General features: G+C 41.1%; 1 protein-coding gene across 1 annotated transcript in view; it reads right to left on the bottom strand.

The window, feature by feature from the left end:
• C4H18orf63 (chromosome 4 C18orf63 homolog) overlaps window positions 1-20592 on the bottom strand; it is a 45571-nt gene that overhangs the window by 6310 nt on the left and 18669 nt on the right. The window contains exon 11 of the mRNA XM_066624443.1: window positions 18516-19412. Within this exon, the coding sequence (XP_066480540.1) occupies window positions 18516-19412 (897 nt within the window). The remainder of the gene's footprint in view (window positions 1-18515; window positions 19413-20592) is intronic.

Genomic DNA, 20592 nt, shown 5'->3' with positions numbered 1-20592 from the left:
GACTCATGGGCGCTTCTCTGTCTGCTGAGGTGCTACATCATCACCTTCCATGGAGTTGTAAATTCCTTGTAGCTAGGACTGCAAGCCACTTCTCTGTTATTCTGTTACCGGGTTACTTTGGTTCAGGCTTTGCAATGCTACTAGGCCTAAACTGTACATGTTCATGACACTGTGTAATCAGCCCTTACCTCTGATTAGCAGTTATATCCAGTTTTCACATGAAAGAGGTAAGGATTGTTTACACAGCCACAGAGGTCATAAGAGGGGACTGTGAGCCTCCAGGAGCCTGAGCTCTGCCCCTCAAGTACAAAACAAGCCCCTTGGTAGTGATGGAGCTGCGACGGCTACAGTACCGTTGCTGCTATCGGAGCAGGGTCACTCCCCTTAAGGGAGAATGCTCTGCTTACAATTCCTGTGGTAGGTCATGACTCACCACTTTGGGAACCGCTGCTCTAGTGAGTTTACATCAAAAGTCTCTAAGCTATTCCAAGAAGTAAAAACATTTCAGCTGGCAGTCCATTCTGTCTGACTCATCACTGTCCAAGACGGAATGGATTCTAAAAATCAATAATACAGAAAAGTAAACCCCATTGCTCTCTAATACCAACTTTAATTGGGGGGGGGAGCCTATATGTGTACATAAATCCTTCCATAGCCTATCAATCTGTATGGAAAAAATGCTATGTATGAGAAGCTCTTCTCCACCCCCCAGCTACCAGCCCCTTCCTTAATTTAGACAACCATTACTACTTCAACCACTGGCAGTACCACTGCTACCAATTAATTATTATTATTTCTTGCATGCCTACAAAATAGGCCATATAGGCATAAAATTAATGACAAGACCCTGCTTGTACATAACAATCTAAATAACTACCTGAATAAAAAAGCCACAGTCTAGTAATACCTTTATTAAGACCAACCAAAATGAAACAACATCATATGCACCAAGCTTTCAAGTTCTCCAGAGCTCTTCACCAGGCTGCCTGTGAAGCGAAGCAAAAAAGGGAGAGGGGAGTTAGGAATGGAGAAATAGTCCCAAAACTCTGCAGTGACTAGCAGTGTTAAGGTGGAGTAATGGGGTAGTTATTTGGGTTTCATGTTGATTATCCTTTCTAGGTACTTGACACAGATCTCAGGTTGCACCCAGGGCTTCTGGAATGAAGAAGAGATAACAATGGTTGTTCCCCAACTTTTAGAAAATACGACAGTAAGCAGTCCTGCTTCTGTCTCCATTGCTAATCAAAGTACACAGGCCCCTTGCAAGGAAAGCCAAAGTAAAAGAGAATCACGGAAGTCTTTGTATCAGCAAACCTTGAGATTAATTCTAGATTGTATACAATGCAGAATATCAATAGATACAAATTGGTAGTATTACCTAGTGATTGCCAGCCTTTAACTCCCAAACAGAATCCTGCAAAACATAAGCGTGTTCAACTTAGCTCTCAAATCCTGTGCACTACACTACAGCGCCTGGCTTCACTGCGTTCTCCCAGCCACCAAGCTGGCAGAACCTTTTAAATTAAGAAAATAAACAATATTAATAATTTAAAAATAGCTATTACATAAATATTTCATCCTCTCTTTATGCAATAAGAAATGATGATTGATGAGGATTGTTTATTTTTCCCCCCAAATAACTTTGCTGGAGTGGGGGAGAAGCCTATAACGCATGATTAAAAAGGAAGTTGTACTGTTGTGGCAAGAATTTGCTTCCCCAATATGCAGCATTAAGCATTTACAGTGGCTCTAAATGAGATGGGCTTCACTTTGGTTTTCCCCTGGGCAACATTTGGAGCTGCTCACTAAATGAATACTTTGGTGTCTTAAAAAGGCACTGATTCTTCAGAGACACCAGGACACAGATGCAATCATGCTAATATGTCACCCCAAACTGCTGGTTGAATGTTTTCTCCTAGAGCTTGCTGGTCTTAAAAATTAATGATGTATATTTCTAATGTCAGCTCATTTCTAGTAAAGTGATATATACTTGGAAGTAGAAGCCCATTTGGGAGAGAGGAACGGAGTACAATGATTAAGCCCGAAGAAAGAAGTCATGATCACCCTGGGGAAATAAAAAGAGTGTTCAAACTTTGCAGTCAACTTCTTTTAACAATCTGTTGAAAGGGTATTATATTTTGGTCAACAGAGATAGAGAAAGTAAACATAGGTGCCTTTACCTTCTTGACCTCCCATTCATTCAACTTTTTGACCTTCAGTCTTCTTCCTTACAATGGTATACAGCCGCTCTTGTTCCTAGTTTTTGTGTGAATTTTTGTCATGGTTTTGTTCAGATAGTTTCGTTGACCTCACCTGCACAGATTTTCAGTATTCCTCCTTTTTCCATCAACAGTTGGAATGTTTGTGATCATCCTATGACAGCAGTCACCAATATTTTCAGACTTGCAAGCAAGATGTTCTACACTAAGGTATAAAATAATTTTCTACATTTTCTCAAAATTATAATTTGATCCCTCAATTAACCCTTGAACCTACTTAGATCTGCAGTAGAAATATTGCTACACTGAATGCTTCTATATCTTTAAAAAAACGGGCCTATCACTAAAGGCTATCAGGGCCTATCCAACTTTCCAGCTGCAATGCAGCCCCAAGGTAAGGGAACAAATGTTCCCATACCTTGAGAAGGCCTTTGTGACTGCCTTCCCACTACAGGATGCAGTGAACATCCCATTGGCACAGCTGCACCAGTACTGGAAAATTGGATAGGACTGGGCCCTCAATAAGCCAAATGTAGTTAAATCATGCTCTGGAAATCAAGATGGCTTGTAGACATTTTGGCTTCTTGGGTAAGATTGGACTGGTTACCTGCTTTTCTACCAGCAAATAATCTTAAGAATCCTGTAGTCTTAGGAATTTATTAGATATGAAAGGCAGAGGCGTAGCTAGGTCATTTGACACCCGGGGCCCATAAATTTTTGTCACCCCATATGACTTAATTAATTATTATAATATAATAATAATTATATAATAATTATAATATAATTATTATAATTATAATTATATGTATTAGACATAATATAATAATTAATTATATTGTTTAATTAATTCACTTTTTATACCACCCTTCCTCTAAGCAGCTTCGGGTGGTGTACATGGTTCCTCCCCTTATTTTGTCCTCACAACAACCCTGTGAGGTAGGTGAGACAGATAGTAATAGTTATGACATGGAATGAATAATAATGGCCAGAAAAATAAATGCAGTGAATATTTCCCCACAAGCAATGGATGAAATTCTGCATCAAATGGTATATGACATAATGGTATTATTCCTAAAAGCCATGATTTCATGAATTTTGGTCACTAGGGTGTTCCCCCCCCCCCCCGGATGTCTCATTGGCCTGATTTGAGTTAAGGCAGTGGTTTTCAAACTTTTAACACTGGGATCCACTTTTTAGAATGATAATCTGTCCAGGAACCACCAGAAGTGATGTCATGGCTGGAAGTGACATCATCAAGCAAAATAAAATAATTGTAAATAATTAAATTAAAGAAAAACAGATAAATAATGGGAAGACAGCCCTGTTTCACCAAGTGAATTTTCCCTGTAGCCTGCCTGCAATAACACCCCCACAAAAAAAAATCAGTGAAATTTTCAGCCCTCCCCAGTGCCCACCTTACCAGCTCAAGCCTCTGGTTTATTCTTGGGGGGGGGGGGGGGCGCTACCTTCTGGAGCATTTCTTGAGCTCCACTTTCATTAGATGGGGACCATGCAGCTAGCCTTGCATTCCGCTTTGCCTGACTTGATCAGGAGCCAAGGCACATTTGCTTACTCGCAGGTAAACGGGACCATGTGGCTTACTTTTGCTTTGGCCATAACTTTTGATGGAAAGGAGATATTTCAATCCGGTTTTTTGCACTGCATTCTGCTGGACATCCCACATCCAACAGTATATGGCATGATGGGGTTACTCATAGCCTTCACGATGTTAGCGATGTTGGGGCATTTGTGGTGTTACACAAAGGTGGTACCAGGGGTGGACTGCCCCGCCCCCTGCTAGCTACGCCACTGATAAAGGGGAATCTGTTTGGCTTGCTTGTCTAGTGTTGGCTCCCACTCCTTTAATGTTTCAGTAGCCAAGTTGCCTACCCAAGGGCATAATGAACAGAGAGGCTAACAGCCCAATCCTATCTAAATTACTATGCAATGATGCAGTGGCTTCTAATGCTTCCCATGGGGAATTTTCAGGTCAATTCAAACCTGTGCCAGTGATTTTGTTGCTGCATGACCAAGTTAACTCATGTCAGTGGATCAGGCCTGAAAAGGGGATAGGATATGGCGCATGCCAGCACTGCTGATCCTGCCCCCCTCCAGAACCTGATCTGCCCACCCTGCCCTGTTACCACCTTCCCCTGCCCAATTTCTCTCCCTCCCCTGCCTCTACACAAGTTTTATCTGCTCCAGTGAGTGTCCCTATGAGCTCAGCACTAGCAGGTAGGCTCCAGCCTTCCCACCAGCAATGCTCAAACTAATACTGTGGCAAAATGCTTTATGGTGTTGGGTCATGTCATTCTCTCTAGTGAAACTGAGCAATCTCCTACTAAATCGATTCCCCATCCTAGTTTCTATAAGGTTTTCAGGACATGGTAAGTTGTAGTCTTGAAAAGTGAACCCGCACGTCATTGTTATGGCTGCACATAGAAAAGATCAACACAATTGGCCATGACAGTGACTTGGGGGGGTGTCAAATGGGGGCCAGAATATTAGAGCAAGGATAGCAAAATCATTTCCCAGTCCTTTCTTTTTGCAGATTTTATGGCAGATGCATGATAGCTGTCTTTGTCATGCTGGGGTTCTTAGAAATATTGTGAATGAGAGAACAAGGTTGTCTTGTCAAAAAGAGAGACAGAAGATGCAGAAAGCCACACTTTGCTGCTAATGTTCAAGAGAAAAATATGAAGAAATAATTTTGCTCTGGTTAATAATTGTGTGAGTGCTATTAGTAAGTACCTGAAATCCAGAATAATCTTAGAAATTTTTTTAGATTGTGTTTTGATACCTCTCAGTATGCAGTGTTAGATTAATGGAGACAAATGCATTCTATTTGACACAGTTTGGAGAGGTGCCCGCAAGTAATGAGCCACACAGTTTCAATGATTATCGTGCATTGACTTACTTTTTAAAAAAACCAACAAAACTGTAGACTCTGAAGTTTATAGTTCCTCTTCTTAGCTGAAAATACCTCAGAGGCAGACTATCTCATTAGTCCTATAAAGCCAAAATTCAATCAGCTGAAGTTTAATCGATAGGGCAAAACAAGGTGTATATGTGGACATATGGCAACACGTGCCCTCCAGTGTCTCTGAGGCTTAATAAAAAATCAAGTGTTGTCAGACTACAATGGTTTACCTCTCCTCCCCCAAACCTGTGCATTTGGATTCTGAATTAAAGCTAATACCAAACATCTTTTTTCACAGACTAGTGAAGATTGTATTCCTGGTTAACTTCCTCTAATGGAACATAGTAACCCACAACTGGATGGCAGCTGTGGAGACCCCAAGTTTCCATTTTATCAAGAAATCCTTAATTTCTTGATGCTTTATCATTTGAGAGGCAGGCACAGGCATCCCATTTCCCATAAGACTGAGTGCAGTCCCTGTGCAAGCATTGCAAAACAGGAGAGAAAAAGTATTTTCTATATGGATTCACCCTATGTAGGACTAGACAGAGACCTGCATATTTCAATACATAAGCAGTTCTATAAGTTTTGATGAATTAATTGTCTAGCAACTGATCATATTTCAAGGCTCTAATTTCATTACATGTCAAACATCACAATTCAAGCTGCATGGCGAATACCTAGATCTGAACTGCCAGACTGACAATCCTATATAACTCCCTGTGGTGATGCAGCCAGAGCTGTGTGCTGTATCCCATGAGGGAATTTCAGGCCTGGGTGGTCTCTTCTGGTTAATGCAACATTTGTTCCCTTTCCTGGGGGTAAGCTCTTGCTGCCTGAATGGGTCTCCTTGGACCCAGCTATACAGCTGTCACAAGTCCAAGTGGACCTGGGAAGGTGGTTCAAGGCTGAGGAGAGAGATAGGATATAGGTGGTGCCAGTGCCACTGACACCACCCTCCTTCCTGCCCCGATCTCCACTCTGTTCCTTCCCCTCCCCCTGTACTGACTTACTGGGGTAATGATGTGTGAATGCACACCTATACACACTTTCTTGGGAGTAAGCCCCATTGAACACAATGGGACTGACTTCTAAGTAGACATGCACAGGATTGGGTCAAAAGCCTCCTTTCTGTTCTTGGTGAGTAAAAGTTGTAGTTCGCCTCTTGTGCTCTATGAATCTGGTTGGGACCTGGGGAAGGGGGAGCTAAGAACTAAGTGGAGAGCAAGAAAAGGATTGAATTGGGCCATTGGCAACCCCCTGTGCACTGAACCATGTCTATGCACACTTTTCTGGGAAAAAGCTACAGCGAACTCAATGACAGAAGTACCCAGGGCTGGTCTTGCTTACAGTTTGCTCCTCCGCGCACCCCCCAGAATCAGAGCACTTAGGTCTGTGGTCCTGCTGCTATACTATGACATGTTCCGATTCCATCAAGTTATAAAAACAGCCAATGAGACATCTTGAGAGTCTTGGTGGGGTACACAGTCAAGCTATGTCACTATAGCAACAGCAATTCATTAGATTAGAATATATTCTTTGGCAATGTAACAGTGACAGCCCACAGGGTTTAATATTAAAACCCTGGGTTTAGTATCTATACCTCCATTTCCCCCCACCCACATGGCTCCAAAGGGGAGGGGAGGGGAGGGGGAGGAGCCACTTGCAAGCTGCAGGGAGGCTCCCTGCAAAACTTAGTGCTCTGCTAAGCTAAGCCAGTAAACATGGATTAATTGGGGGGAAAAATAGCTATTTGCTAATTAGTAAATTTAGCTCTTGACCCCCTGCATCTACTTTGCGCCAGAGGCTCTTTCCCTCAATCTTTCAGACTTGGAAGTCAATTAAATTGGGACACTGGCAAGATATAGAGAGCAGAGTAAGATTTGAAGTAAACCTGTGGTATTCAGGTACATCAACTTTTATATGATAACATCTTGGCCCAAGTATCAAGACACCAAGCAGCTTTTATTAAGGGGATGATGTCTTACATGTATAAGCAACTAATATCCATGTGATAGAAGACTAAAAGGATACATGGGAAAAGGACTTGAATCTCACTATAAAACAGGAGATTCGTCAATATCTGGTTGAAGAGATTTATTTCTTCCACATCTTCAAATGTTTGGAAGATATCATTCAAGATAATGGCTTGCTGGTATTGAATAAATCACACTGATAATCAAACTGTGATGGAAAATGAGGGCCCAATTCTATCCATCTTTCCAGTGCTGATGCAGCCATGCCAACAGGGTGGGCACTACATCCTCCAACTGAGGTGAGGTAGTCAAGGAGACCTCCTCAAGGTAACATTTGCTTAGCTTAGGGCTATATTACACTTGCGTTGGCATTGGAAAGTTGGATAGGATTGGACCCTAAACAGAGGAGGGGATCTTGTTTTGCACATGTGGGAAATTCCCAAATTTTGCAAGTTACGGAACAGAATGCGCCTGGGACATTAGGGACATTATTGTAGTTCAAGTCCCTTTAAATCCTGAAACTGTCTTGTTAGGCAAATTGCAGCCCAATCCTGAGCTGCCCAGGGTGCCCAGGATTGGCCGCACAGAGAACGGCTGCTGTCAGATCCTGCGCACCCTGGGCTACTTGGGAGGCACCTCGGGACTTTTGTCCCCTTCCCCCAGGTAAGGTAAGCAGCCCTGCAATGGGGCTACTCACTTTACCATCGGCGGTAAGGTAAAGGCACTCGTGTAGGGTGTGGAGCCCTCTACGAGCACCTTGAATCCTGCGGAGCAGAGCTCCGGGGACCCGCCTCCCTCCCTCCCCATGGCATGCCTCCAGCCTGCCCCCCTCCCCGCATCACGCCTCCATGTCACACCTCCCCTCGCCCTCTCTCCGCTGGAACTCCTCCTCCCCGCCCGTCCCCGCTTACTGTGCCACGGCTCGGTGGTCCATGAGACCACTAAGCTGCGGAAGCTGGGCAACCGCCCTGCACTAGCCCAGCACCAGCCGGTGCTGGGCTTGCATGGGCGGGAGCCTTGTGATCGTGCTCGGTGGCACGAAGCCGTTCTGCTGAGCACAGGGTTGGGCTCTTAGATGTTGTAAAATTTTGACCTGGAAAAAAGGAGCTTATCCCTTACTACTAATGGCAAAATTTGTAATTGGTGAACTGTGGGATTAAATATTAATCTTACCAATAATCCTGTGCTTGGTTTGATTGAATATCTTAATTCAGGACAAGCTTTTGTTTGTATTCAAAGTAACTCTGAATTCTAAATAAAATGACTACATTTCAGAGCACCGAATACCTTTTCTTAAGTACATAGACTACAAAATTTTCACACATCAGACCCAAAATGTGAAAGTCCATGTTCATTAACTACCAAACATACACTTCAAAATTTCAGGTTTTCTACTTAAATTTGAAATTTATTTTGATTCCTGTGGTATGAGTAAAAGGAGATAAAGCTTGTACTCAACATATGCTTCAGTGTGCATACCAACTTTGAGATTTGTATTCTGAGAATATGGTATCACGTCTTTATTTTCCATTCTTAGCATTCCATTACTTTCTTTTTCTGTAAATGAAAAATAGACATAAAAGTATTTTTTTAATCACCATGATGTATGTTAATTTTTTTTCAGAGAGTTGGATATGAGCAATAATCTTCTGTACTGAAACACAATCAGAAATTTACAACCCAATTTGATGCATATTTACAACCCAGAAATCAGAAATTTACAACCCAATTTGATGCATATTTATGTTAAAGTCCCATTATGTTCAATGTGGCTTACTTTTTTGAAAGAATAGCAGCCTCAATCATATGAGCATCTTGCCTCACGTTATTATTAATTAGTTCAATGGGATTATTTATGCTCAGGTAACTAGAGGGATATTAAACATTTAATATGCTTTTATTTTACTAATATTATTGTATCTTCTTCAGAGTTTATAATGTTAGTGCAGTATTTCTGTTTTCTGCTACATATGCTGTATCAGCTCTTAAACATTTTGTGACTACATTTTATTTAATTTCAGTTTTTGCTTATTGTTCACTTTTGCTTTTTGTGGCCACCTTGAGCTTCCCTCTGGGTTAGGAAAGGTGAAGTAAAAATGTTTTAAACTAAATAAATACTAAGTTTGGATATACACTATAGCAACCCTTTTTAAAACAAAAGATAATTGTTTAACTAGAGGAATATTCCATCCTTAATTACAGCAGCACAATTAAAGTCAATTAAATTTTGGCAGCTTCTGCCCATGAACATAAATAACTCTTTTTTGTGATAGATTATGACATGGGAACCCAAGATACAAAATGGAAAGTGTACCTCATGATGAAGCATGGTGACCCTTGACCCTAGACTGTAAAGTCACTGGATATCACAGTATAAGTACAAGCAAAGAAAGAATCATTTTAAAAGTCTGACTAAAGCATGGAAACACAAAGAATGGTAAAGAGCTGCTTGGTTTTATTAAAAGCAACAAGGCTAGTCTGACTAAAGATGCTTGGGCCTCAGAGTCTGGAATGTAACTCAGATAAGTAAATACCAGTTTTGGGCAGATGACCTTGGCAGACAGAGAAGTCTTGGCAAAAACATTCACTCACTAATTAAATGCCTGTATCCCTGTAGCTTTTATTGTAATGCTTTAGGAGCAAAAGTATACATATGGAGACCAAGTGATACCAAACCGAAGTACGTACCCAAAGTAAAAGGTCACAATAGTTATATAGAATTAAGACATATTAGCCATAGAAGTAGTTCTTAAGGAACCAAAATGGTTGATTGATTTTAGAAAAGTCTAAAGAAAAGACAAAGAAGCTTTAGTTTTGCAGAGAGGCTTCACAGGTGTTCAATGTTTGGATTAACACAGAAGAAAGGTAAGATAAGAGGACTGTATCAAGACGCACTAACGAGATGGGCGTGAAGTCCTGCCAAGAAACGGGTCTGAAGATCTGCCAAATGTTGGTCTTCACACCTGTCTTTGAGCATTGTGTCATCTCTTTTAATGAGGGTAGTCTAAACCTTGTTAAAACAATTTTTAATTGAATTGATGGATGTGAAAAAGGGACAACAATGGGTCAACACTGGATAGATGATGTTATAGCACACTCTACTGATTTTTGAAAACTTTGTAATTCAATATGTTTAATTGTTTAATTTTACCTTTTATGGGAACTGTAACCTGAAACAAGCCTATCAGGTGTCTCTAAAGTTATCTATAGCCTATTAAGTGTCAGCCCCATCTATGATGTCAAACTTCAGCCAATGGGAAGTCTAAATTTTCAAACAAAGAACCCAGAAGTCAAGTTAATATTGAGAAATTGTTCTCAATGCTTTGGACATGAGTCCCTTCAGATGCCCATTGCTCGCAATGAAATAAAGCCTGCAAACTTTCACTCCTGAGTACCGAGATTTCTTGAGTTGCCTTCTTTCTGCCCTGCAACAATACATCAACACTGAGTAATTTGGAACAAAGAGTGACCCCAAAGTTGTTAGCCAAAATGAACCCTTTGTACTGAAACAGTGTTTTACCATTTTTTTACATACACTGCATGCTTTTTCCAGCCATCTGTAAAAAAATATGGAGTGTGTGAATGTATGTAGATATACTTGGAATTAACTCTGGCTGAAAGAAAGAAAGAAAGAAAGAAAGAAAGAAAGAAAGAAAGAAAGAAAGAAAGAAAGAAAGAAAGAAAGAAAGACTGTTCAAGATCTTAACTGTTTCAGATCAGAAAGAAAGAAAGAAAGAAAGAAAGAAAGAAAGAAAGAAAGAAAGAAAGAAAGAAAGAAAGAAAGACTGTTCAAGATCTTAACTGTTTCAGATCAGGACGAGAAGTTTTGCTGAACCAACAAGGGCTATCTACCATTCCTACCATTTTGAAATAACATAGTTTATCCTATAACAAAATGATACATCACACCAAATGTTGGTATGTAACCTTTCATTGACTTAAAAAAAAAAATACAGACACATAGCCCACATATTATACAGACACATAGCCCATTGAAAATAATTTGCTGTGTGGTTACATAGAAATGAATTATGGTACACCAAATAAAACATTTCTGTGTATAAGCTGTCACATGAGAGGGACAGCACATGGGGTCAAATATACAGGTTGCACTGTCTCTTCACATCCATGTATCTGAAGCAAAATAAATACTGCACTACCCAAATAAAAGTCTACTCTATAGTAACTACACTGAGGTTATTTCTGCAGGAAATAAGGGCCCAATCCTATCCAATTTTTCAGTGCTGGTACAGCTATGCCAATAGGGCATGCACTTCATCTTGTGGTGGAGGGCCAGTCACAGGGGCCTCCTCAAGGTAAGGGAACATTTATTCCCTTACCTTGAGGATGCAATACAGCAGCATTGGTGCTGCAAAGTTGGATAGGATTGGGTCCTAAGTTAGCATTCTAAACATATACAGTCACCTCAGCCCTGCAGTCAGAGCTTCTGTGGCCTTCATGTTCATTTTAACTGAGATAGCCCAACATCATATACCATCCTTGATAATCACAGATTGTTTTGATGCCATTTAAACAAATGGGAACTCCTGCACACATAAGACGACTATTTTTATATCTGAGTGCACATGAGTCCCAAGATCATCAAAGTGAAAGAAAACTATGGGAAATTTTGAGAGCCTTATAACAAAGGCTACTAGGGTCAGGTTCCTTGGAAACTTAATGGATACTGAATTAGTGGATACTGAATCATTGAGCCTATAGGAAAAATGGGGTTAGGTTCCAGGGGACCCTCTTCACCATACATTTTATGAATTTTATGAACTTGAATCTTAACTTAAAGTCTATGGGCTAGGTGATAGCGAGGGCTCTTCAACATCTCCAACATCTGATACTTCCTCCTCTATGTTGGATATCCCTTGATGCATTGAAGACTGCTGGCCCAACAACAAGGCTCACAGTCCAGCAGTGAGGACAGGATTCCCTCACTCATCCTCTTCCTTCACCGGCTCATTCCCTGGGCTTGCTCCAACCCCAGAGCAGCCCTCAAGTAGCCTTCCAGAGCCTTCTCAACATCAGCCTCTAATCATCACCAGGGTTGTGAAGGTTCAACTGGAGTCCCTGAGATGGTGGCCCAAGATGGTGGGGCAAGCCTGGAACCGGACACAGATGTGCCTGATGATTCTCTATGGGCTAATACCAATGTCTGTTTGATGCATAAAATTGACCCAATCCAGGCAACTTTCTTAAAAATGAGGAGTATAATTGGCTGGATTTGCAGTTAATGAGAACAGAGTTTACAAAGTGTTTATTAAGTGCTCTTTAAAGGCATACATACTGTACTGAGGATTTCAAAAATTTCAAGCACAAAACTTCAACTTTTTAAACATGACAGAATTCGTCTTGCGAAGCACAGCCATAGAAAAATCCGTCTTGTGAGTCACCAAAAAAATCGCAAAACGCTTTCGTCTTGCGAGTTTTTCATTGCGCGAGGCATTCGTCTTGCGAGGCATCACTGTATAGCACAATTCCTCTTGTACAACTCAGAATGAGTTTCATGGTTTACATATGTACCTGTTTTATTTTTCTTTCTCTTCTACTTTTTTCTAGATCGGTGACTTATTGGTTCTTCGTTTCTTTGGCTTCAAATAACTTCCTCCTTCCTGCCAGCATATTAAAGCATTAAAGCAAATTACAATTACATTTAAGAATATCAAAGCACTTAGTATTGAGTAGCACTGAGCCAATAGTTACCCTAACAAATGTCATTCTTGCCTATTACATATTTTTATGTTCAAATGTTGATGTAATAACCTTAAAGCATACGCAGAATGATTGATTAACCAAAATATCTGATATGTCCTTCTGAGGCACCGTGACCCTTGACTCTAGACTGTAAAGTCACTGGATAGCACAGTAATTATAAGCAAAGAAAGAATCATTTTAAAAGTCTGACTAAAGCATGGAAACACACAGAATGGTAAAGAGCTGCTTGATTTTATTAAAAGCAACAAGGCTAGTCGACTAAAGATGCTTGGGCCTCAGAGTCTGGAATGTAACTCAGATAAGCAAATACCAGTTTTGGGCAGATGACCTTGGCAGAGACAGAGATGTCTTGGCAAAAACATTCACTCACTAATTAAATGCCTGTATCCCTGTAGCTTTTACTGTAATGCTTTAGGAGCAAAAGTATACGTACGGAGACAAAGCGATACCAAACCAAAGTACGTACCCAAAGTAAAAGGTCACAATAGTTATATAGAATTAAGACACATTAACCATAGAAGTAGTTCTTAAGGAACCAAAAGGGTTGCTTGATTTTAGAAAAGTCTTAAGAAAAGACAAAGAAGCTTTAGTTTTGCAGAAAGGCTTCACAGGTGTTCAATGTTTGGATTAACACAAGGAAAAGGAACGCAGAAGAGATAAGATAGGCCACTTGTACCAGGCCATCCTAATGAGGGATGAATAAGTTCTGCCAAGAAAATATGAAGTCAGCCTTCACACCTGTCTTTGTGTTATACTGCTCTCTTTTAATGATGTTGATAAAAGGACCTCTCAAGGCATTCCTAATTGGATTGATGGATGTAAAGAAGGGTCAACACTGGGTCAATACTGGATAAAAATGATATTATAGCACTCCCTGCTGGTTTTTCAAAACTTTGTAATTCAATATGTTTAATTTTTCCTTTTATGGGAACTGTAACCTGAAACAAGCCTATCAGGTGTCTCTAAAGTGATCTATAGCCTATTAAGCGTCAGCCCCATCTATGATGTCAAACCTCAGCCAATGGGAAGTCTGAATTTTCAAACAAAGAACCCAGAATGCTATAAAGGGTCCAGTTAATATTGGGAAATTGCTCTCAATGCTTTGTGACATGAGTCCCTTGAGATGCCCATTGCTTGTAATGAAATAAAGCCTGCAAACTTTCACTCCTGAGTACCGAGATTACTTGAGTTGCCTTCTTTCTACCTTGCAACACTTCTAAATGCTGCATTTAAAAAAATGCATTTTTTAGGCCATAGCACTGAAGGATTTTTTTTTTTTTTAGAAACAAAGCTAATATTTCAGTCAAGATTATAATAATCAGAAAATGGGTCAGAAAATAAAACTGTGAATGGTGCTCTGTGCTGGGCTATCCTATCCTGTGATGGAACAGGCAGGCCTACTGGCCTGCACCATATCCAGCACAGGGTAAGAGGTGGCTGCCTCGTAACTAAGAGTAAGGGGATATATTTCCCCTTACCCTGATAGGGATGTGCAGCAGCCATCCCTATCTGTGCCAGCAAAAGAGCTGGCACAGATCCAAGCAGCCTGGAGTGGGGGGGGGGGGTAGAATCCAGCCTAAGTCACCCAGGCTGGTCCCACCCCCTCCCGGGCCCAGTCCGACCACCAGCCCTTCCTCCCCTGCCTTCCCCCCACCCAAAAACACCCCAGTTCTACAATCCTGCCACTCTCTCCAACCCCCCTTGTTGGCTGCCCTCAGGCAGGTCAAATGCACCAAGTTTGAGGCTGCATCTGGCCTCTGGGAACCAGCATACAATTGTGCACTGGCTCAACCAGCTCCAGAGTAGTCACTAACATGCTTTATGGCATGTTTGTGACACTCCTGGGCTGGCGCAAGAGACTTGTGCTGGCCCAACACAACATTGGGGTTGTGCTCTTACTAATTTTGTGACCCAAGCTCATGCTGCGTAAACATTTCTGGGTAAGAATCTGTTCTTAAGGGTTTGTATTTCATTTTCTATTTCATGTATAATGGCCCAGATTTCAGAATTTCCTGATTCTTGTGTCTCATATTAAAGATTTCAGAATTTCCTGATTCTTGTGTCTCATATTAAAACAAAATAGTTGCTGCTTCTGAACCTTTATCAGGTTTCTTTGGCTACTTTCAATTAGTGCAGATATCAAGTGGGTTTCCATCTCTGAGGAAATTTTGCTTAAGTTCAGATCTTCGCAATAGAGTGACTCACTTGTTCATAAGTATACTTATGGTCTCATATTTTACAGTACATTCTGCTTAAAATGCATCTTATGTATTCTAGTGATATGTACAAATGATGTGTACAAAATGCAACATGTGTGATCAAAAGGTTCTGTAAAATAAAACTTTTTACATCCTGTTACAGTAGCAGTAGTAGAAGAATTCCCCTTGAATAACCTGTATCTGTCCACGAGTGATCCATGCTAACTGTTAAAGATCAAAGAATAGCAATAGAGGGCCCAATCCTATCCAATTTTCCAGCACTGGTGCAGCTGCAATGTTCCCATACCTTAAGGAGGCCTCTGGGACTGCCTCCTCACCACAGGATGCAGTGCATGCCCCATTGGCACAGCTGCACTGGAACTGGAAAATTGGACAGGATTGGGTCCTTAATTGGCATTTACTAGAGATCTAAAAATTCCACCTCTTGTTATCTGGGAAGACCAATGCAGCAGTATTCTCCTATACCCACATATTAAAAAGAGATCCCATATAAAATAAAATTAAAAACAAAACAAAACCATAAAACAAACAAGGAATGAAAAATACAAGAAGGAGCAATATACAGTCCTATTGTAATGTGCAGTTGTCTTAGGGCCTAATGCTATTCAACTTTCCTGCACTAATGCAGCTGCAATGCAGCCCTGAGGAAGGAGAACAAAAGTTCCCTTGTTTTGAAGAGGCCTTCAAAAGCCTGTCCCCCTGTCCCCCGCTGCAAGATGCAGCACACACCCTGCTGACATGGCTGTATCAGGGCTCAAAAGTTGGATAAAAATGATTGCGTGGAGGTGAAAAATAGGATCTTCCCTAGTAACTCTATCTATGATCTCTAAGCCCAGAGCCAATGAGATATCAACTTGTATGAACACAGACTGTGTTTGCACAAGCAGGAATCCTAAAAAAAAAAGCAGGATTCTTGATCACTTGGACAGAACATACACATGTACCACTTATATGTTTGGGTGCTGTTCAAGAGACGTAACAGCGGATATTAACCTGCTCTCAATCCAAGGGTACAAGCTTACACACTTCTAAACTTGTGAAAAGGGGCTAAGGTGTTATGTGAAAATCCCCTTTTTCCTTCTTCCTTTTGTAATTTTTATATCTGGTTATGTTATTGTGGACTGGAATATCAGGCCAGGCAAACAAGCCCAATTTCCAGGGACCCTGGTAGAAGTCACGAGTTTGCACAGACTTCAGCTCTCCATGCACACAGCAACAAAGACTTTAGCAGCAAAGTCTAAAGGGCAAATTGTTGTCTCAATCATTGTAAATCGTTGCTTAAGTGTTTCCTATTGTTGTCTATTGTGTAAGTTTCCCTAGCCAGGGAAGCTAGCCATTTGACCCATTTGAATTCTGCTGATAATAGACATCATGTCTCCAAATTCCCCCGCAGGGGCAACAGAAAGCAAGCTACCCCCCCTCCCCCAGGAGGCCAGTCATGGCTGATACCTAGTCATCCTTTTCTTGCATGCTCCACGTGTCCTACTGTGTATACTGAGCATGCGCATCCAGGAGGCCACATCCGGGTCATTCACATCCAGCTTCCAGGTCAGCAAAAAAGCCTTTTAAGAGAGAACTTCGCCACATGTGCTCTCTCTCTCTGGCTGCCCTCCAAAGGCACAGGTCCTCCATAGGACTCTTCCCCCCTCCCCCCAACTGCTTTCCAGGACAGTTAACTATATCTTGCATCTGGAATCTTTTCCCTTCTATCCTACCTATTTCTCCCATTCTCTCCCATCTTAGTTAGCAACTGGGTTATGCAGACCAGGGACCCCTAAAATCCTTCCCTACAACCTATCCTTTTCTGATTCCTTCTCGGATGCACCAAATACACAGCACATGCAACCACCATAAAGCTAGGTACACTAGACACAAGTACTAGAAACCTGTACTTATCAATTCTCCATGTGCATTATGTTTACTTATGTGTTTTTGTAATAAAAATATAATCGTTGATTGAAAGTTATCTTTCTCCCAGTCTCCTCTTTAAGCTAAACAAGGAATTTCTTTGCATTACACTGTCTTGTTATCCAGCCTGCGATCCTGAGGTTTCCAAAAGGGTAATATAATAATTCCCCTTAAAACATAACAGCCCTTTTTGGTAACAAAGGGGTCCCATACATCAGAAGCCTGTGTCTTCTAATCAGGACCAGGGACTAGACAAAAGGACAATTGGATCTCAGGGACAGAGGATATTTTTTTCTGAATGAGTAATTTACCTGCAAGCACAAAGTTTGGGATTAATGCTCTGAAGGGAGGGGTGCTTGAAAAACAGCCAGTTTGGCCTCAGTCCTATACCCCAGTGTTTCTCAAATGTTGGGTCAGGACCCAGTAGGTGGGTCACGAGCCAATTTCAGGTGGGTCCCCATTCATTTCAATATTTTATTTTTAATATATTAGGCTTGATGCTACTATGGTATGTGACTGCATTTGAGGAAATGTTATAGACCTGTACTTTTAACAAGCTACTATATATATTCTTGTAACAATGATAGTAAATGGGACTTAATCCTGGGTGAGTATGGATAGGATTGTAGACTAGGATTGTTAAAAATGTTCCTGCTTGATGATGTCACTTCCGGTCATATCACTCCCGGTGGGTCCTGACAGATTCTCATTCTAAAACGTGGGTCCTGGTGCTAAACGTGTGAGAACCACTACTGTACCCTACCACCAGGGATGATGTATCCATGCCAAAAAGGTGCACTCTGCATTATGTGGTGGTGGTGGGAATCCAAAGGCAAACATAAGCCCTTGGGCTACCTATGGGTCTCCTCAGACATTCACCACCTATTTTGGTGGTGTATGTGAGGATGGAAAAGGAGCAGGGAGGTTCCTGAAAGAGGGGAAGAAGATCAGGCATATGCCATTACTTCTGGATCCTCCCCCTCCCCGCCTCTGGTATGCTCGATTCCTCCCCCTGCCCCCTGCACTGGATTACCTGCTCCAGAGCAGGTAACTGGCTGTAGTAGTGGGCTGCCACCACTGCTGTTATATGGCCTGTTATGGCAGTAGAACCCTGTTCCACTGTAGTAACTGGCCCAATAGGATTTGGCTGTTTGTAGTTTTTGAATTTGGAGACAGAGAGGAACCTGAAACTTTCTAATATGATCAAGCTGAAACTGGGGTGTAGCTACAATCTGAGAGCCCAGTCCTAAAGAATGCGTGCCAGCTCACTGCCGGAGCACACTGTCACAAAAGCTATTTGCTTTACCTGGGGGAAGGGGATGAAAGTCCCCTTCTCCTGGGGAGGCAGCGGCTGCCTTGGGCATGCTGGATGCAGCAGCCATTTTTAGTGCCGCTGCAGCCTTGTGCACCAAGCAGCTCAGGATTGGGCTGTGAGTTAGCTGCCTGTGGAAGGAATGCTTTCTTTGTTCTGCACTCAAGTTTTGTGTGAATCAGTAGCATGGGAAACTTCTGTACTGACATGCTTAATAGGCCTATATTACCTACTTACCTGTTGGCAGTTCAATTGCACATCGTGATTGGTCATCTTAATTTTATGTTGTTTTGATGGTCCTGGTACAGGTGTAGCCTCAGTTGCTGCAAAAAATCCACAGTTTCGGCCCCTGGAGTTGAAATTTGCAGGTTTCTCCAGATGTTGTTGGATAGTTGATTCATGATGTACTGATGTGTCTCCAGTGGCTAGTAAGGAGGAATTTAGCCTTCTGGGTTTGATTTTACTTGAATTTCTATCTAAAATTGCTTCATTAGCAAAAGAAGAATTTGCCAGGGATCCACCATGTCCATTTTTCTCTTTTAATGCACGTTTAGAACTTTTCACATTTGTTTTTCCAGGCTGCGTCTGAGGAACAGTTCCAGTTATATTTTCTAATGGTGCATCATGTGATGACTTGTTAACTTGATCTGTGCTAGGCTTGAATATATCCAATTTAGCAGCTGTGGCCATTTTTGTTACTTTTGCTGAATTTCTTGAAACACTCTGCATATTCTTTCCATGGGTGACTTTCGTGATTTGCCTATCTAGCTGCAACAGCTTTCCTTTGAAAATAGGAATGATTCCGGTGGAATCTTTTTTCAAAGAATCCACAGTTGAATTCTCTGACATTTTCAAAGATTCATTTGAGTGCAGCATTAATACAGATTCTTCTAAAGTTTTCAGTTGTTTCTGTCTATGGGCTTGTTTTTCCACTGCCCCAGTGTTCTCATTTTTTGCTAGTGAACCAAGATCAGATACAATAACCATTTTGGGCTTATTGACTTTAAGCTCCATCTTGTGGCTCTTTCCTATAACACATGTTGAAGGACAAAGATCTTTTTTGGAAACTTCTTGACTCAAAATTACCTCACAATTCCTTTTTCTAGTAAGGTTGGGTGGTATAGAGTTTATTTTCTAAAATATAAGAATCAAAACAAACGGATTGGAATTGCATATGTAACATTCATTTTACACAGCTACTTTTAATGAACATACATAGCTGCCATATATTGAGTTAAACTGTCGGTCCAACTATTTCAGAACTGTCTATACGTTATTAACACAACATCATCACCAGGGCTTTTGGACAGGGGTGTTTTCCCAATCCTATCTAGAGTTGCCAGGATCTGACCCTAAGATTTTCTGCATGCAAGCATGTACTCCACTTCCAGGCTCCACTCCAATTCCACTTCCTAAAGGTAGGCTGCTGGCTCTTATGATTGTCTCCAGTCCCCTCCTGCAAATCTCAAACTGTGTAAGGCTGCAATCCTAACTTACTTCACTTACCAGGGAGTAAGCCCCATTGAACACAATGGGACTTACTTTTGAGTAGACATGAATAGATTGTGCTGTAAAAGTGCAATGAGTACTTTCAACAAGTGTTTGCTATTTTAAAATATTAGCTAACATTTCTCACTCACTTTAACAAATAAAAAGACCCAATGTAATTAATTAAATTTGATGTCATTGCCGGGAGGGGGCTACAGAATTTTTTTTGCACCAGGCAGCAACTTGGTTAGCTACGCCACTGCTGGATGGAGATGAGATTATCACAAATTAAGAAATTAAATGTAGTTTAGAGATAAAACAACAAAGTGACTACCCATTTTAAAACTATACTTTTCAAAGTATGAAAATTAACATGGAATAAACAGACATTACTTAAGAATGGACTGAACATATGATTTAAGGCTGCTGTAGGTTCCTTATGTTTTGAAATCCCAGTGAGCTGTGGTTCTAGTTTGTCCTCGCTTGCTTTTATTAGTGAAAATGGATTGAGGTCAAGCTCATACTTAGTTGTTCTAATTCCTGCAAATACACTCTTAGTGTCATGGACAGTACTGATTCAAACAGAATAGTGATGAGTCTCTCAGTTAAAGAAGTCATCTTCATGTCTTGCAATTATAAACACTATGCTTATAATTTTCTAGCTCTCCTAGAAAAGCAGAGAGCTAGTCACAATGGCCAGATCTATCAAAATTAGCTGGTCCTTTTAAAATCACGTTAATGCTAATACTAATGCTATGTATTTGCATAGCACATTCCCAGTGTGAAAAGTGTTTCACATGTATGATCTTGACATTGTCCCTACAAC

The sequence above is a fragment of the Tiliqua scincoides genome, chromosome 4 (assembly GCF_035046505.1).
Source record: "Tiliqua scincoides isolate rTilSci1 chromosome 4, rTilSci1.hap2, whole genome shotgun sequence".
Lineage (NCBI taxonomy): Eukaryota > Metazoa > Chordata > Lepidosauria > Squamata > Scincidae > Tiliqua > Tiliqua scincoides.
Note: the sequence above shows the minus strand (reverse complement) of the source record. Positions and strands in the feature narration are given on the sequence as shown.